The 18366-nt window shown below is 40.6% G+C and overlaps 2 protein-coding genes across 4 annotated transcripts; one reads left to right on the top strand and one right to left on the bottom strand.

Moving 5' to 3' along the window:
- Positions 1-340: 340 nt before the first annotated feature.
- Positions 341-6338, bottom strand: apex1 (APEX nuclease (multifunctional DNA repair enzyme) 1). 2 transcript variants are annotated; one of them, XM_030045599.1, is made up of 5 exons: positions 6186-6338; positions 4460-4591; positions 3462-3625; positions 2670-2862; positions 341-1598 (listed from the first exon to the last, which is right to left on the bottom strand). In XM_030045599.1, the coding sequence occupies exons 2-5, from the start codon at positions 4518-4520 to the stop codon at positions 1084-1086; spliced, it is 933 nt and encodes a 310-aa protein (XP_029901459.1). In that variant the 5' UTR covers positions 4521-4591; positions 6186-6338; the 3' UTR covers positions 341-1083. The 2 variants fall into 2 exon arrangements, with proteins under 2 accessions (XP_029901459.1, XP_029901458.1); XM_030045598.1 differs by lacking the exon at positions 6186-6338 and adding an exon at positions 5845-5881.
- Positions 6339-6520: 182 nt separating this feature from the next.
- Positions 6521-18352, top strand: osgep (O-sialoglycoprotein endopeptidase). 2 transcript variants are annotated; one of them, XM_030045600.1, is made up of 12 exons: positions 6521-6589; positions 7670-7789; positions 7899-8018; positions 9323-9498; positions 10525-10620; positions 10706-10755; positions 10885-10963; positions 12852-12917; positions 13317-13407; positions 13964-14039; positions 14997-15095; positions 17473-18352. In XM_030045600.1, the coding sequence occupies exons 2-12, from the start codon at positions 7675-7677 to the stop codon at positions 17510-17512; spliced, it is 1008 nt and encodes a 335-aa protein (XP_029901460.1). In that variant the 5' UTR covers positions 6521-6589; positions 7670-7674; the 3' UTR covers positions 17513-18352. The 2 variants fall into 2 exon arrangements, with proteins under 2 accessions (XP_029901460.1, XP_029901461.1); XM_030045601.1 differs by having other exon boundaries at positions 6530-6672.
- The last annotated feature ends 14 nt before the right edge of the window (positions 18353-18366 follow it).

The raw sequence follows: 18366 nt of genomic DNA, 5'->3' as shown, positions 1-18366 counted from the left end.
GTCGAAATGAAAATCAGCTTAGACGTCTTTGAGAGTGTAGTGTTACATCTGGTTTACAATACAGCCATCGGGAAATTTGGGTGAAGATAAAGTATGATACAGTCGTGTTGCTACCTGTTGTTGTTGTTATTATTATTCCTGAATCTACCGGAACGATGAACTTTTTGGAGGGGCGGGATTCACCCGGAGAAACTTCAGCAAACGTGAGGAACGGATGCGTCGCCGCTGGGAAGCGCACATCGGCATACAGAGTAGTTTCAGTGAGTCAGGAAATGACAGTGTCAAGAACCGAGGGAAGACAGTGCCGCAGAACCACGTGCATGCAGGTTTAAAAAAAAAAAATCCAAACCAAACATGACAACTGATTTTACTGGTAATTTCATCGCCACTGGTTGAAGGTTAAATCAGTGAAATCAGCTGCTGTGGGGTTTGCATTTTAATGAAAAGCTGCTTAACGCGTGGCCCTCGATGGTCAGATGACAGGGACGGGACGATACGTCAAAATTCAGCGAATCACAACGCAAAAAAAATAACAGTCAGTGTTCCTGCAGGTCGTGGAATACATGTTTCCGGTTACAGCGAATTGGGGAATTTTGTGAATTCTTGGGAGAAGTCACGGCAAAACAGAAATATAAGCGTTAACAATAAAAACGCTGCATCGCAAGTCTGTTTAAAGTTTGGTCGAGGACCAGAAGAGAAACTTGTGTTCATACAGGTCATGGAAATTAAACATCTTAGACACGGAGAGGTCAGGGAATTTTCCACGCGATGGAGGAGGAACGCATTGAGGCACGGCATGAGCTACACTTTGATCTGCTTCAATCTAAAATGAGACGGTTCGCCCGTGGAAATTTAACAATATGGCATGGAATGATGATGTTTAAAAGTTGTTTAAATTTTAGCAAGCCAATCCAGTTGCAAGGTAAATTTAGGCCTTCAATTTAACCATAATTTGGCAGTTATTTTTGGTGTTGGGACTTTTATAATTGTATCTTATTATAGTTGTATCGAATCGTACGTTCAGACAAATATCGTCCCGTCCCTGTCGTGACCCCCTGCAGCAGACAGACTCGGGACGGTGACCTACACCGTGATGTGCAGAGTGATGGGGCAGTGGTCGCTTCCCATGGCCTTGTTGCGGATCTTGCTGTCGCACAGGCCCGGCACCAGCGCCGACGACAGCAGGAAGTAGTCGAGCCGCCAGCCCACGTTCTTGGCGCGCGCGTTCATCATGTAGGTCCAGAAGGTGTAGGCGTAGGCCTGCTCGGGGTAGAGCTCGCGGAAGCTGTCGGTGAACCCGGCCGCCAGCAGCTGGCTGAAGCCCTCGCGCTCGTCGGGCGTGAAGCCGGCGTTCTTCTTGTTGCCCTTGGGGTTCTTCAGGTCGATCTCCTCGTGCGCCACGTTCAGGTCGCCGCACAGCACCAGGGGCTTCTGCTTGTCCAGGCCGCTCAGGTACGCGCGGAAGTCCACGTCCCAGGTCTTGCGGTAATCGAGCCGCACGAGGCCGCGGCCGGCGTTGGGCACGTAGGCCGTCACCAGGAAGAAGGAGGGGAACTCGGCGGTGATGACGCGGCCCTCTTTGTCGTGCTCCTCCTTACCTGGAGGATCAGCGGAGGAGACTTCAGTACCAGTTTGAACACTTTTCAGCTTCAAACTGCATGCGCTTACTACAGCTTGGTCTCTGTTTTGGATGGCTGGATGAATATGTAGACATCATGATAGGAGACTATACATAATCTGGGTTTTTACATATTGTAATGTGATGTGGCATTAAGTCTTTATAGGCTGCATTACAGCAAAGGGAAGCAACTGAACTGTTTAAGCTGTTGTATGACTGTCTCTACCTGCTTGGTCTTTACTAATGATTATGAAAAATATGTGTAAATTTTGTGAACCATGAAGGCACCAGTAGCCATCAAGAAACAATATTGTGACAGTATCGATAGAAGTATTCAATCAAAATGAACTGGCTTGCCCAGCCCTACAGGCGATATGGAGAAAATAAAATACCACAATATGTTTGAGTGAATACCTCGATATCGATACTGCAAGGATATTGTGGGGGGTGAGTACTGGTGTTTTCACAGGTTGAGACAAATGAGAGAAAAACTAGAACAGTCTAGTAAGTTCAGAAAATTGCTTCCCTTAACTGTTATAAAGCCCTTTTAATTCATAGAAATAGAAATAGAAATAGCCTTTATTGTCATTGTACACGTATTGCACAACGAAATTTTGGGAGTTCCCACCATGTTGCATTAAAGACACACACAGGCTATGGGAAAAAATAAATAAATACATAAATACGTACTAAAAGAAGAACTAATGACAACACATATGCCATGTGACGATTAGAGATATACAAAATCCCAGATGATATCTTTTATTGCTGTATTTCCCAGCCCTGCTTTTCTGTTAGTTTTTGGCTTCTCTATGAAATTACTGATAGAAGATGGGTACTATGACTGGCAGCTGGGCCATATTGCCCCCGACACAGAACAATATTTTATCAAACTTTTGTTATTTTTGTACAATTTTCAAGTCCTGGAAATGAACTTAAAACTACTTTTTTTTTTCTTTTTTTTTTTTTTTGGATAGCTGCACATAAAACCATGAAAAAACGCAGAGTTAACTGTAAACCCCGCTGGCTGTGGGCTTGTCTGTCCACTCACCGATGCCGTAGGTCACTTTGACGGGCTCGGTCTTGCAGAGCATGGCCACGCCGCTGTAGCCCTCCTTGTCCTCGGAGCCGGACCAGTACTTGTGTGGATACTCGGCCATGGAGGTGATATCGGCGGGGAGAGCCTTCTCTGCGCATTTGGTCTCCTGCAGGCACAAAACGTCCGGAGCCTCCTCACGCACCCACTGGAGGGGAGAAACACAGGACGCACAACAAGTTATAGGTGTTAGGCTTCGACTGATAAATAGATGAATAAAACTTCCAAGTCCAATGTACAGTTTCATTAACTACGAGTGTTTGGCTACAAGGGACAAGACGACATTTGGAAGGAGTTACAACAGAAGAATGGAAAAATACTGACTTAACATTTTATAGGATTTTAGATTTTAGAATAACTCTCACGAACTGAAAGACGTAGCCGGGACAAAATGGCCCGGTATCCCTCATTTAACATCAACTGAAATAATCAAATAATAAAATTAACCTTGAAATAAAAGATGGTAGCATTATCATCTCTTACACACCAATCTTGTTGAACACTATGCTGCTGTTGAGAAATTAGGCATGCTGGAGGAAGAGGAGATTATGCTTTTTTTTCTTGTCATTTCTCCAACACAGCAGAATCTCTCATAGCTAGTAATAAAACTCTTTTACACCTCCTGAAAAGCATTGATTTATGCATTTTTCATAACTGACAGTAGGTGATATAGATTTATCTCAGCCAAAAACGATGTGTAAACACTCTTTTCTGTTGCTTTGGCTTGTGAGGTTCACGTCAACTCACATCCAGGCCGTTCTTTTTCACCCAGGCCCGCAGCCCGTCCACGTTCCAGGAGGTGATCTTCATGTTGGCGCTGCGTCCGTCTTTGCTGGTCAGTTTGTCGGGAGGGTCTTCGTACATGATCGGGGCCTCGGGCTCCTTGGCCTTCTTCCCTTTCTTTGCAGGGGCTGCGAGGTGAGATTAAAAAGTCACTGCGGCGAGTCAGACATGAGCCGGGTGGCTCTGAGTGTGTAAGAGCATCTACTAAATGACAAGCATTCAAAAAAAAAAAAAAAAAAAAAAAATCAAAGACACTTGACTCCTGAAAACAAAAACCAAGTCTTGGAAAATCAGGGCTTTTCCATTTTCAAGGGGTACAGGGTATATGCAGGAATCCTGAAGTTAATTTTAATACCTTTTTAAGACTTTTTCAAGACCTTCTCAATATTTTTTAATACCTCACCGCCACTTCAAGCTGTAACCATTTCCATCAGTGATATTTTTAACTTAATATTAATGTTTGTGATAAAGACTATAGACCACTATGATACAACAGAGCGTACTTTGTGCTTCTGAATTTCCACCCGCCCGCTCGCTCGCTCTGGCGCTCTCAGAGACAATTTACCAACGCACCCACAATAGCCTAGTTTTTTATGTACCTGTTCATCTTTGTTTTTTAATAAAAATGAATAAATTCACACCGTTTTACAATGTTTTTGGGACTCTTGGACAGCTAATTCAGAAAAAATACTTTCAAAATTTAAGACTTTATGAAGTTGTGATAATACTTTTTAATACTTTTTGGGGTCTTAATTTTCCCAAAACTGATTTATCCCCTTTTAATACTTTTCAAGACCCTGCAGATACCCTGGGGTAAGTGACTAAACTTCGCCTGAGACATGTCCTCTGCACTTTTTGTGTGTGAAAAGGACTTTAATATGCGAGAGGATATGCAAGTGTACATGATGAATTTATCTGCAATAGTGGTATTTAAATGCATAGAGGAGTGTGTGCTGTTTTACCAGTGCCGTTGTCGTTGTCGCCATCTGCGGCCGCCTCCTCTGCATTCTTGCCTCTCTTCATGCTTGAGCTGGCTCTGACAGCAAACACACCTCGCAGACACACAACACGCACACACAGCAACACGCGCACCGCTGGGAGAAAACACACACACACACAGAAAGAGAGAGAGAGAGACAGAGGAATTTAACTAATGAGAAACAGCATCAAACTGTCAAGTGCAACCTTACCACAACCAATCATTTTTATTTTTATTATTTATTTATTTTTACATACATGTTGTCAAGCGTGTGCCGCTGAGGCCCAGAAGTCTGCAGGTTTTATGTTGGGAAGCGAATTAACCTGCAGATTAATGAACCTTAACGGCACATATATAGCTGAGACTGACTGCTGTAACTAAAAGAAAGAAAGACAAAAAAAAAAAAAAAGCAGAAGAAACTTAAAAGCAGAAATACAACAAGACTGGCAGTTTCCTGCATATTTGGAAAAAAAAAGTAGACGCCACCACATGAGCCATGCAGTCCAAATGTGTTCTTGTGGTGTGTGTTTGTGTGTGTGTGTGTGCAGACTGGGGCCTAAACAGTCTTGGAGTTGCATCAATTGGCTTTAACTAGAAAGCTGAGACTTGTGGATTCAATGAGCCACATTTGATTCCTGTGTGATGAATCAAATGTTCGCCCCCATAGCAGCCATTTCACTGCAGCGACATCACTGCATAAAATGACCTGTAGTGACCTCTGGGAGAATCACAGCCTCGTGAGACTTGACAACAAACTAGAGGAGAATTAAAGAAAGGAAAACCCCCAACATCCTTGTTCATAGTGTTTATATTGCTTACTGCTATTTATCATGTGTATACTGTATATTTCTTCTAAATTTGCACACTGACCTACCTCTATGCACATTTTATACACCCATGCACACGGTTTTTTCTGTTTTTTTTTTTTTTTTTTATTGCACATTGCTTTTTGCACACTGGGTTGTACTTAGGTTATTCTGTTGTTAGGTTATTCTTATTCTGAGATCTTATTCTTTATTTCTATTTTTTTTATTTACTTAATCTGTAATCTGTGGATACTGCTGAAGAAAATGTGAATTTCCTGCGGGATGAATAAAGTATCTACCTACCTATGTCATGATATGGAATCGCAGTGCATATCATATCGGCACCAGAGTATCGTGATAAAGACTAATCTGTGAGATACGCATATCGTCCCTGCTCTACTTTTTTTTTTGTCCTCATCCGCATGAAACCTGGTTGAGTTTTGCTTTATTTTACGCCCTAAAGCTTAAAAAAAAAACTGTATTTAGCAAACAAAAACGTGAGGAAAAGAAGGAAACACACTCACTGCCAGCTAAAGGTGTTTTGTTTGGTTTGTTTTGTTACCTGCCACGGAGCGAAACGACATTCACGCAGAGCTTAGCGGAATCCAGAAACTACGGAAATAAGTCGTCATGTTGTTTTTTTGTTTTGGTTTGTTTTGTTTTTGTTTTTTTTCTGGCAGGACAGGCCCGGTGGCACACAGCTATGCTAACACTAGCCGCTAAATGTGACAAAGACACGGCCTGCACGCTGCCAATGAATGGAAATGAATTAGCAGCTTGGCTTAAAGAGCAGGTTTAGTTCATGCGAACGGAAAGAAAGAAAGATAAATAAACAAACGCCTTGTGCTGTTGACGGAAATGAGATGCAAATAATAATAATAATAATAAAAAAGAGGATCTTACTCGCACTTCCACAACAGGATGCAGGGCCAAGCAAGTGCTTCTTCACAGTCACTCCCCCCCTCTAACATACACACACACGCACACACACATACATACACACAAAAGCGTAGGAACTAGTAGAGCTCTTTGACCATGTGCTTGCAGTAGCGGCTGTCTCAACGTGTGCCTGATCAGAAAAACAACCCCACGGTGAATATTTTAAATCACATTTAATGCCTTTTTTTTATTATTATTTTAAACGCTTATTCTAGTTGTGTTAATGAATTTAAAATCACAAATACACCGAATTTAAGTGAATAGAGATGGATATTTATGTTTTTTTTTTGTAAGGCAGTGGTGACACCTGCCATTGTTTTGGGTCCTCCGGGCTGCACGGCAGAGTGGAGTTACCAAATTTAGCCGAAGTGAGTGAACGAAACTGCAAATTAAAGTTGTTTTTTGCTCGACTTGGGTTGATGTGAGCGACTGCAAGGCAGCGACGAGCGAGGTAGTTTGTTAAGCCGTGAATTATTTTCTTCTAAAAGGTTTGAAAACTGTAGTTTTAGGCGGACTGGCTGCTGTCTCTGTTAGCATCGCGGCTAACGAACTGCTAATGTTTTGGTTTTTACCAAAGTATTAAAGCCTGAGTTTGTGATGCTGACTGGGAAAGTTAGGGCTTTATTTCTCTGATGGTTTCGGCAAAAACATAACGTTAAAGTTCAGATTGAAATGTGCAGTTTTATGCTTGTTTTCCAAATAATAGCTAAAGGTCCATTAAACTTGGATATCCACCAGATTTATGGGAATAAATTATATTTTTCACGACATGAACTGTCAGTATATTTAACTGTTTAGTGTAATTTCCTTGTTAGGCTTATTTTTTAATTAACTAAGTTAGTTATATAGGTTTAAGAAAGTCACTCTTCCTCTGGGCTCCACTAACATTGATAAATAATTAACAGAGAGAATGATGATGTTTAATACGGAAAAAAACCTCCACATGAATTAATATATACGAATAACATATTGCAATAATATAATACATTGAAAAGGGAGTAAGGAATCGTCGCCTATAGATAAATAAATAGATGTACTTTATTGATACCTTTAGAAAAATTAAACACAACAACTAACAAAATAAATAAAGTTAGAAAAAAACAAACTTTTGCATACCCTATAGGAAAATAACCCTATAATAAAAACACTATAATAAAAATAGAATACTGTATACTAAAATACATCTATAGACCTTTCACCTTTGGACCTTTGCACTGACTCTGTGTCTAATGAAATACATCTGCAAATATCTATCGAATAAAATATGTATATATAAAATAGATGTATACTCATAATGTATAATTTTAAGTAAAGTTTCCTTGTGACCGTCTCTGATGCCCGGCACTGAGTGGCAGAGACTATCAGCCTTAACATTTTATATAATGTATATGATATATTTTTCATATGTATTTTCCGATATATTATCATTTATTTTTTTGTTGTGTAAGCTGCCATGACGGTGGTGATCGGCTTCGAGGGCAGCGCCAACAAGATCGGGATTGGGATTATCAGGGATGGAGAAGTCCTCTCCAACCCCAGGAGGACCTACATCACACCACCGGGCCAAGGCAGGCTACTCTAATTATTATTATCATTATTTTAAATCACAATAATAAATGATGTCGCTCTTTGTTTACCACACAAACAGGCGCTGACATCATCTCATCTTCCCGTCAGGCTTCCTGCCCAGTGAGACCGCCAGACACCACCGCGCCGTGATCCTGACCGTCCTGCAGGAGGCGCTGGAGCAGGCCGGCCTCAAGCCTGCGGACGTCGACTGCGTGGCGTACACCAAAGGTAACACCTGGACCTGCCGAGCGCACTTCACAATAAGAGTTCAGAGCACATGGGGCGACATGGGCAAAATTAAATATCGCAAGATTTTTGACCAAATACCTCGATATTTTCACGATATTATGGGGATGACTGTCAGTGCTTTCACCAAATATTTACCCAGTGAGATTTTCTGATAAATGCCAGCAGGAAATAGCAAATAATAAAACACCTAGAACAGTCCACATTTCTATATTTATATTATTATCTCGATATCACAATATCCAAAATCACTGATGAGATCTTGCCTCAAATTATGATATCGATGTGTCACCCAGCCCCACATCATAGGACTTTGTATTTATTTACACAGCAAGGCCCAGGTATGTTCTTTTGCATGTGCATTTTAGGCTGAACGGAATATTTTTATCGGGATATTAATGTCTCAAAAGGAAACGATATTGACAATAAAAAGTTTAGGGTTAGGGGTTAACCTAAGACAGTTATTCGGTCTGCTCTGATCAATAAAATACTTGGAAGTAACTGCATTTTCTTTTTATTGTTATTCTGTTTTTTGAAGATTACTTAATTTTCACTGTTGCTACACATAAAATTTCAAAGTCATATTGTATATTATAGCATTATTAAGATATCTGGCCTAAATATCGAGGTCCATATTGTGCAGCCCTCATGCTGTTCTGTCTTTATCTCAGTGCAGTTTTGAACACTGCCATTCTAAACTTTTTTTTTTTCCAATCTGCATTTATACTAATTAAATAAATAAATATCATGTAAAAGATGATCGGGGTTCAACCAACATGGAGATTTGAAAGCCTGTATCGAAATGTCTGCAACCGAAGCTGCCAGAATCTGATACTCAGTCTGTTTGAAGCCAATAAAAAAACAAGTAGGACACTTCACAACAGTCATCGTCATCATCATATGTATTTATTTTTTGATTTGTAGTAAGTCAGTTATTTTCTTTAAGACCCTTCTTGAAACATTCTTTTATCGGAGAGCCTTTCCTGATTTTTTACCTCAGATTTAATTTTCTTTGAATTTTCTTGTCTTCTTTCGGTTTTGATACTCCATATTGTTTGTTGAAACCCTTGCACTTTGCAACACTGATTTTGAAAAGTGCTGTATAAATAAATGTTGTTATTATTGCTGTATTTCTTATAATAAGCCATCGTGTTCTGCAGTTATTCTAAGGCAAGGCAAAGGAATAGTGGCATGAATCAGGACTCCATCATTACGTTATTCTACATTTCTAACTGCTGCTCTCTCTTTGTCTTCCTCCTCCTCCTCCTCCTCCTCCTCCTCCTCAGGGCCTGGTATGGGGGCTCCCCTGGTGACGGTGGCTCTGGTGGCTCGGACGGTGGCTCAGCTGTGGGGGAAGCCGCTCCTCGGGGTGAACCACTGTATCGGACACATCGAGATGGGCCGGCTCATCACGCACGCCGACAACCCGACCGTGCTGTACGTCAGTGGAGGAAACACGCAGGTCTGTGTGGCCGAGCGCGGCCCTGAAACCAGCCTCGTACTGTTTTAGAGTGGAAACCTGCAACACACTGATGCACCGTGATGAAGCCTCGCAGAGCTGAAATGTGTTTTAAAATCATACTTAGCCATTCTTCTAATGTAGTTCAGGTCAGCAGCTCTGCCATAAATTCTACCTTCAAACAAAGTTTATAATGTTCAGTTTGTGTTGACATTGTGGAGAATGTGTCACTTTAATTCTATGTTTATTATTGAGGTTGTAGTTTGCAGAGGTCTGCTACTGGACTGCATTATACTGAGAGGGGTTTCCAATTTTTTGTCCCTCGTATTTATATACAATAAGGGGGGACAGAATAGTGGAAACAGCTGTCAGTAAAATGCAGTCCAGTCCAACAGCAGCACTAACTATGAGCTCAATGCCAAACATAGAAGTGAATGAACACCTCTAAAGAAAACCTGAGCATTACAGGCAGCAGGAAAGGAAACTTTATAGCACAACAGCTGGATTAGATTAGATTTGATTATAAAGTGGCCACTGGGTGTATTTTCCTGCAACAAACCCAAAGTATTAATTTTATAATGATATTAACGGAGAAAAGTAATAGAATTGTAGCATCATAGTGATCTTAGTGAAGCTGGAATCAGACAATGGTTGTGATTTTGACTTGATAAGTGAGTAAATCAACTAATCAGTCAATGAAATCATAAATGTTAACGTGTTGTCCATGAACTGATCCGCTCAGCATTGTTTGATTTTTTGCCTCTGAGCATTCAATTTTACGGTGTGGTAAAAACACAGGATATTTGTTTTTTGGGTGTTTTTGAACAATGGTCAAATTTAAAGACATCGAATACTGACTTTCTTGAAAAATAAATGTATCTGTATCTGGTATCAGCTTTCCAAAACCTCAGCATCTGCTGACTTGAAACATCATAATGATAATAAAGTTGCGACATATTACGTAGCCTCTCCATTGTTTCTCACTGTTTTTCCAGTCTCACCAACATTTTCTCCTCTTTTTCCGTGAAGGTGATTGCCTATTCGGAGCGGCGGTACAGAATATTCGGGGAAACCATCGACATCGCCGTCGGAAACTGCCTGGACAGATTTGCCAGAGTGATCAAGGTTTGTGCTGCGTTTCTCCTCGGTAGATCAGCTGTTTGACTCTCCTGTGATGGATTTCCTTTAGCGCTTACGTTTCCTCTCTCAGATCTCCAATGATCCCAGCCCGGGCTACAACATCGAGCAGATGGCCAAGAAGTGAGTAATTTTAAAACGTATTTATCCCACATTAGTACACCTCAGCTGGAGCGTATTTTGGGTTCTAGTGCCTGATTAAAAAAAGCTGCTGTGTGTGTTTTTGGTGAATTTCCTTCCTGTCCGTTTCAGGGGCAGCCAGTATGTGGAGCTGCCGTACACAGTCAAAGGCATGGACGTCTCGTTTTCGGGGATTTTGTCCTACATTGAGGCGAGTGGACTGCATGTTGGCTGCGTTCATAACGTCTACACTTGGATGATTATCTGATCCTTTGATGTTTTTTTTTTTTTTTTTGTCCGAGGTGCCTCATTGAAACCAGGGCTGCAGCTCAGGATCACTTTCATTGTTGGCAGATCTGTGTATTTATTTATTTTTTGGTTAACTGATTGATCATTTGGTGTCCAAAAGGTGTCGGAAGTAAAGTCAGCACAGCCCAAAGTGAGGTCTTTAAATTGCTGCCTAGACCAAAGTATTTTGGAGACAATCTTTGCACCTTAGTGATTTTAGTGAAGCCGGATTCAGTTGATGTTTAAAGACCCGCTCCACTTAAATTTGTGTTTTTTTTCTGTTTTTAATGTCTTTTGCCAGAAAATCCGCTGTTATAGTGATGTATTCTGTGTGCTCTGCTTATCATAGAGAATTGCTTTTTGCCTCATGGCGGTCAAAACACCATTTCCAGGTTGCATACCTTTTTATTTATTTATTTATTTTTAGGCTGGTATAGATAGGAACTAGCTGAGCAACATTCGTTCTCTGCAGCTTTTCCATAATGGTAGCCCTAACCAACTCTAACCTTAACCAATAGGTCACCCGAAATGTAAAAAAAATTGTTATGTCACAGACTAGTAACCAATTATAGCCTCAGCATCTCAATATTTGCATGTTTCAGATCTTGAATAAAGCTTACATTGTAATTTAACGTTATGAGTTGTTAAAAGTAGCTTTACATTGTTAGGTAATGCAGTGATAGATGAGTGAGGCCTCGTTCAGCCTGCAGGCAGATCAGGTTTGCTCCTCAGATCAGATCTTTACTTGTTATTAGCAAGTGATCAGATCGGATTTACGCGGTCCAGAAGTCACCGATGTATCTGCATGGGGTTGCTATGGTAACAACGTAGGCGTCAGTTCCTCCACGCCGGTTTGTCAACACAGAGGCAGGAAATGGAGAAATGGAGCTCCGTCGTCTCGCCAGAACGTCTCTGACGCATCAGACAAATTCAGCGACGGGGGAGGCTGAGATTAATTAACGTATCCATGGTAACAGCAGCCGCTATCATGCACTTCTGCCACCTTGAACTGATGTTTTTGAAATCCTGTCTGAGCGTCCAGACTGAGACGCATCTGTAGAAATCCGATTTGAATCGCATTCCAAACCTCCTCCAGATGTGCTTTGGATCTGATTTGCAAAAAAATTAAATTCCATGTGTTTTTTTTTTTTTTTTTTTTGGTTTTTTTTTTTGCTGTCCAGCTTTTCTAAAATCAATCTGGATATGACAAAAAACCAGATTTGGGCTGGCAGGCAGAACAAGGCCTGTGCTGTTCAAAGTGTTTCCTCCTTGCAGCACATCTGGGTGTTTATCTTTACACCAGGACCGCCGGCTTATCTAACATTAACAACACGCTGTCAGCTGACTGATAACCTGTTGTAGGGAGCGATGCATAAACACACAGCTGTTCTGCTATGTCCACTTGTAGGCGCCTCTCTACAGTTCACTCCCAGAGGCGGGGATTATTTGCATGTTCATAAACCTGCGTGTTAAATGAAAGCAAAGGTGTTGAGTTACATCTGAGCCATATTAAGACATGAAGGTGTTTTATTTTTAATGGGAAAAACATCTAAATATGTAATTTTGTCGGACAGAGATGAGTCTGTAAAGGGTTAATCAGTGTAAGGAGCGGGTCTTTAAATTTATTTGACGATTAACAATTAATTAAATCTAAATTGTAAGTGGTTAATTCACTGCCTTTTGACTGATTGTTGACACGGTGCGCTGCAGCTTGAAGAGGAAGGTTTCAGTGTTTTTTTGCTTTAGGCTGCAGCTCTGACACAGATTCACAGATTCATGATCCTGACGAGACTTTTCCTCTTGTTGGTTAGGAGGCGGCTCATAAGATGCTGGAGTCCGGGCAGTGCACAGCCGAGGACCTCTGCTTCTCCCTGCAGGTCGGTCACACTATTACTGTTGATCACTCTGCTTTTTATCTTTTTTTCCATTAATTGATTCATCGTTTCATCTATAAAATGTTAAAACGAATGAAAAATGCCTGTCATAAGTTCCCAGAGCCCAAAGTGATCTCTTCAGATTGCCTCTATTGTCTTACTAGCAGCCAAAAAGCAAGTAGTTATTTGCATTTGTGAAGCTATAACCAGCAAATGTTTTGCACTTTCATTAACTGATCACTCACCAATCATAATTAAAATCTACTAATTTTCTTTTGATCTAATATCAACACCGACAGAGTTCAAAGGCTCCCAGCTAAAAACAGGCATCCAAAACTTTGTCCAACATGTCCCTTGGATAGCGGACAGAAAGTAGTGTTGCACTGTGTCTCCTCCCTGCAGGAGACGCTGTTCTCCATGCTGGTGGAGATCACGGAGCGGGCCATGGCTCACTGCGGCTCCCAGGAGGTCCTCATCGTCGGCGGCGTCGGCTGTGAGTAAAAAAAACCTCGATCAGAGAAGCAGCTATTTGTGATGTAGCTGCATTTCTTGGCCCATTTTCTTGAATTGTGCAGAAAATCCTGTAGATTTTTTTTCTCAAATGTTAAATCTTTCACTATCTTTTAGGTGAGTTAAATTTATTTTAGTTTTTCTTCTGTATTTCTGTAGAGGACAGGCCAAACGCAGGCAGTGTGATGTCACATCCAGTTATTTCTAATGGAGCTGCAGTTTGATTAGCAGAAAATGTGAAAGCAAAGCCCAGAAAAGGACTCCTGATATCAAATACCTCCACTCATGGCTGTTGTATGTCTTCATGACTTCCTGAGCGAAACCTCTTTCACAAAGCCGTTTTAAGATCAAGTGAATATTGTCAAGGGTTTTTATCATTTCAATGATCCCGTAATTTTATACAGGAAATGTGCAAAATCACCACGGCTCGGTCTGTTGATGGCAATCATGAAAGCTTGATGGCGTTTGAGGCGTCCTCGTGTGGTTTAGTGTTCAGGTGATTTCCTCACAGGGAGTCTGACCTGTGGCTTTCTCTGCAGGTAATCTGCGTCTGCAGGAGATGATGGGCGTGATGTGCAAGGAGAGAGGAGCCAAGCTGTTCGCCACAGACGAACGGTAAAGTAATAACCTCACACCCACCTGGTCAGACTGACATGTTAAAGGTTTACGGCTTCCTATCGGCTGATGTTCGATAAGTTTTACTGCACAGAATGACGGTCGTATCTCTGCTGATCAGTGTCAGCTCAAGATTTGTTTTTGTTTTTGTCAGCACTAGCAGTTGTTATGGTTTTGTATTTTTATTTATTTCTTTATTTATTCACTTTTTGTTTTCAGTTTAGTTCAGTTTCAGTTCGTTTCCCGAGTGGGTTTGCTCGTTTGAGTTCAGTTTTTATTGTTTCAAAATATTGTGTAGTTTTACTTTGGGTTTTATTTGTTTCAGTATTAGTTTTAGTTTTTTTTTTTTATTATTATTATTCTAATGTGGGCGGTGTTTATCAGAATACATGTACACCCTCAGTCATGTCAATATGCCAACCTCAGTAAACATCAGCACCAACGTCGCCTCCTGCTGGTTGTGCCGACTAATTTCACCAAATTGACCAAAACGAAAACTAAAGACATTTTCCAGATATTTCTGTTTTACTTTAGTTAGTTTTGTAAACACACCTGATCCTGCTCTGCAGCCCATCCCGTCAAAATAAACCTGTTTATCCCCATAACTGACCTCCTATTGATGTACAGTGGTACATGATCCCAAAATGACCAAATACATAAAACCAAGGACGATGCTGTTTTATTGAGTCCTAATGAATAAAAACCCGAGAGAAACGCTTGTAAATCTTAAGCACGAAAATGATTGAATATGTAATTAGCCTATAAAATAGATCAGTGAAAAAATGAATAGATAGATACTAAATGAATGGTTAAAATGTTTTATATCTATACAAAGTATTGGCTGTAGAAAGTTAGAGAATGTCAGAAATCTGAGTCAGTCAAACTCTTGAAGACAGTAAACTAAATTTTCTTCCAGCTAACGATTTTTTTATTTTCTAAATCTGTTGAATTTCACAGATTCTGCATCGACAACGGAGCGATGATCGCACAGGCAGGCTGGGAGATGTTTCGCTCAGGTCACGTGACGGAGCTGCCGGACTCGTGGATCACACAGAGGTAAACACCAATGGGAGTCCCGGAAAAGTAGGAAATCAAAACATGAAACGTACAAGCATGTACAGAGGTAGTGGCTTGGTGTATCTCTGTGTAGTTTGTGTAGTGCAGAATAATCAGAAGAAGTAGCAGCACTGATCTTGTGCCTCTTTCATAAACTCCATTCAGACGCGTTGGAAAAATGACGAAACTTAAAAGAATCCTCTGCTTGAATCTTGCAAAAAGATGGGCACTCTGAAATAAATAAGCAGCTGCCTTCTTGCAGAATTCATTGTGCAGAGTTCTTTATTTTATGTCAGTGTGGTGCTACAAAAATGTCACTCAAAATAATAATGCCAGAGGAGACATTTAAACTGTGAATTAAAAGGTTACTATATATATAGTAACCTTGAATTAAAAGATTACTATATAACAGTGAATTAAAAGGTTACAATATATATAGTAACCTTTTAATTCACTGTTATATAACCTTTTAATTCAAGGTTACTATATATATAGTAACCTTTTAATTCACTGTTTAAATATCTGTTCTGACATTTATTCCTTATATTCCTTATTAGCGCATATCAAATCAGATGTGTGATATGCATGTGTAAACAGAATAATTCAAAGAGCTTGTAATTGACTTTTTTTCTTGTCTTTGTGTGTGTAATCAACTTGTGAATTTTTATAGTGATATCTGAAAGTAAAATGTTGAACCCCTTTCCCCTGTGTGTTAAAAATAGTGTTTTTTGGTATTATAGGGTCATAAATAGGTGATTTTCAAAACTTTCCACCAATGGGATTTCTTGGGACTTTTTCCCCTCACTCAGGACAAACTGAGGATCCAAAATCAGTTGAGTTTGCTTCTCTTGCAATTTGTCCTCTGGTTTTTTCATAAAATGACTGGACTATAACACGGAGGTGGCTCTCTTTTAACCCGGCTAGATCACCATGGTAACTTATGCTAAGCTAAGTTTAACCCGCCCGGCTATAAAAGCGGCGCTATCTCACCCAGGTGAAATCACAAAGTAATTTTTGTCCGGTGATTGGTGGCACATATGCACAATGCAGGTATACTATTAGTGGTGCACAGACTTCACGTTTGTTATAAATATTCCGTTGTATCACAGACTTTGTTATAGTAGGCTACTTTTTTTTTTTCAAAGGAAACCCCTTATATTATAACGGTGACTGTCACGGCATCCGAAGGTGCTGATTGGACGGGAGCAGCCCGTGGTGATTCAAACGCACTCCAAACGCCACTTATTCCCATTTAGAAATAAAGATTTAACAAAAAAAGGAGCAAACAAACATCAACAGAAATGGCTCCATAATTCTAGTTAAACTTCAAATGTAACGAACAATTAGCCTATCTTAAACTACTGACAAGGAGCTCTAAGCAGCGTAAATAGTGGTCAAAATTGTCATGTAACCATGGTAACCAACCGACACTGCTAGACTCACCCACACACCTTCAGTCACCTGACTTAATTAACCTCAGGCTTTACCTCCAGTTCCTAGGCAACACTCCCATAAGGCTACTGAAGTTACATATTTCTAAACTAAAATTCATAATACTGAATGAATATTGCAGTAATTATTTAAAATGGCTATAACAGTGACAGAATCCCCAACCTTTGTGCTTCCTTTGAAATTAATCGCCAGCTCTCCTCTCTCGCCTTATTTGCGGCCACAGTGTTGCTCTTAGCGTTAATTTTATTTTTTAAAAATTTTCATAGCTTTCCATGAGGACAAGCTGCTCCTCTTACGTGAAATATGCAGCACGTGAACGGTCCATTTTTCGCTGAAGTAGAAACACAAAGCCTGGCTATATATGTTGAGCCTCCTTCGTAGTACAGCCCCCTGGACAGCGGGTGTGTCGCTCCCAGCCAATCACAACACAGCACAGTGCCAGATTGACAGCATGACATCCAATAGGAAGCTACGAAAATCGCCCACAAACACTGTGGGAAAAAAAGAAATCTCTGACTTTGAATGTTGCGTTTACAAACCCCAAAGACAAATCCTACGCATTCTGCCTTGAATTAATAAAATGGAAAATTCCAGTTAAGAAACTAGTCCTGTTATGGGAATATTTTAACGAAACAAAACCAAAAAATATCTGACTGTAACACGCTTAAAACCAGCTAATAAGTAATAACAACAGAAATAGTGGAGTGATCCTCACAAAGATAATTAAAATGAGACAAAAATTAGTCAACTGAAATAATAAAAACTGGACAACAAGACAAAGACGAACTGAAACAATATTGTGTGTTTACAGAATGAACTAAAATAAAAATAAACACAGAACATATCTTTGGTCAAATTTGTGGTACGTCTGCATGTGGTGTTTGTATTATAGTGTCTCCTCTGGACGTCTTAAATTTTCCCTCAGGTACAGGACGGACGAGGTGGAGGTGACGTGGAGAGACTGAGCGACGTGCCGGCCGACGCCTCGCAGCAGGTCTGTCGCGACTGTCGCGGCCTTCAAGGAGAACCGCACGCTCAAAGTCTCCCCGCAGAACTAGACATTTTGTTAAAAACGCTGCGTGAGGCGAGCGAGAGATGGCTGGAGTTTGGGAGGAAAAAAAACTGCAGGCTGCAGACGAGGATCCCACAAAGCACAGTTAGAAAAAAAAAAAAAAAAAAACACCTGTGTGGAAAACACTGTGGTTATGGTCATTTGAAGCAAAATTTCATTGTTGGGATTGGAGACGGTTTCATTTTGTAACACGTTTTATTTTGGTAACTCGCCAGCTGAAGCTCCTTGACCTCAGCGTGAGGCGGGGTGGTGGTGGTGGTGGGAGAAACATATTTTCCATCTCAGGCTGATCTGACGACGGGGATTCATGTGTTTGTTGGGATGTTGATGCTCTTTTCTGCCCAGGCACCTGTGTTTAATTTAAGCTGAAAGTCTTGCCTAGTTAACGTTAAATATAAAAGGGAAACAGCTTCCATTATGTCTCTCACAGCCACCTTTAATGGTATGAAAAAAGTCAAAAATCCTTATCACTCTGCCCTCAGATGTTTAAATCTGATGTGTTCACATGGTATAATCCTGTGCTGTTACATTGATATGAGCGAAAAACTCCATGTCTGCCTTTGTTGTGTGCTTTTAAAGGAATATTTCAACATTTGGGCAAAGACAAGGTTTTTGATACCATTCTCACCTCTGTACGTCAAGTGGTTTGATTCCTATGGGTAGCAGTGCTTGTTAGCTTAGCATAAACACTTGAACTCTATGGGAGTCGTTAGCCTGGCTCCGTCAAAGTGAAGGAATAAACCTTAC

The sequence above is a fragment of the Myripristis murdjan genome, chromosome 23 (genome assembly GCF_902150065.1).
Source record: "Myripristis murdjan chromosome 23, fMyrMur1.1, whole genome shotgun sequence".
NCBI classification, from domain to species: domain Eukaryota; kingdom Metazoa; phylum Chordata; class Actinopteri; order Holocentriformes; family Holocentridae; genus Myripristis; species Myripristis murdjan.
Note: the sequence above shows the minus strand (reverse complement) of the source record. Positions and strands in the feature narration are given on the sequence as shown.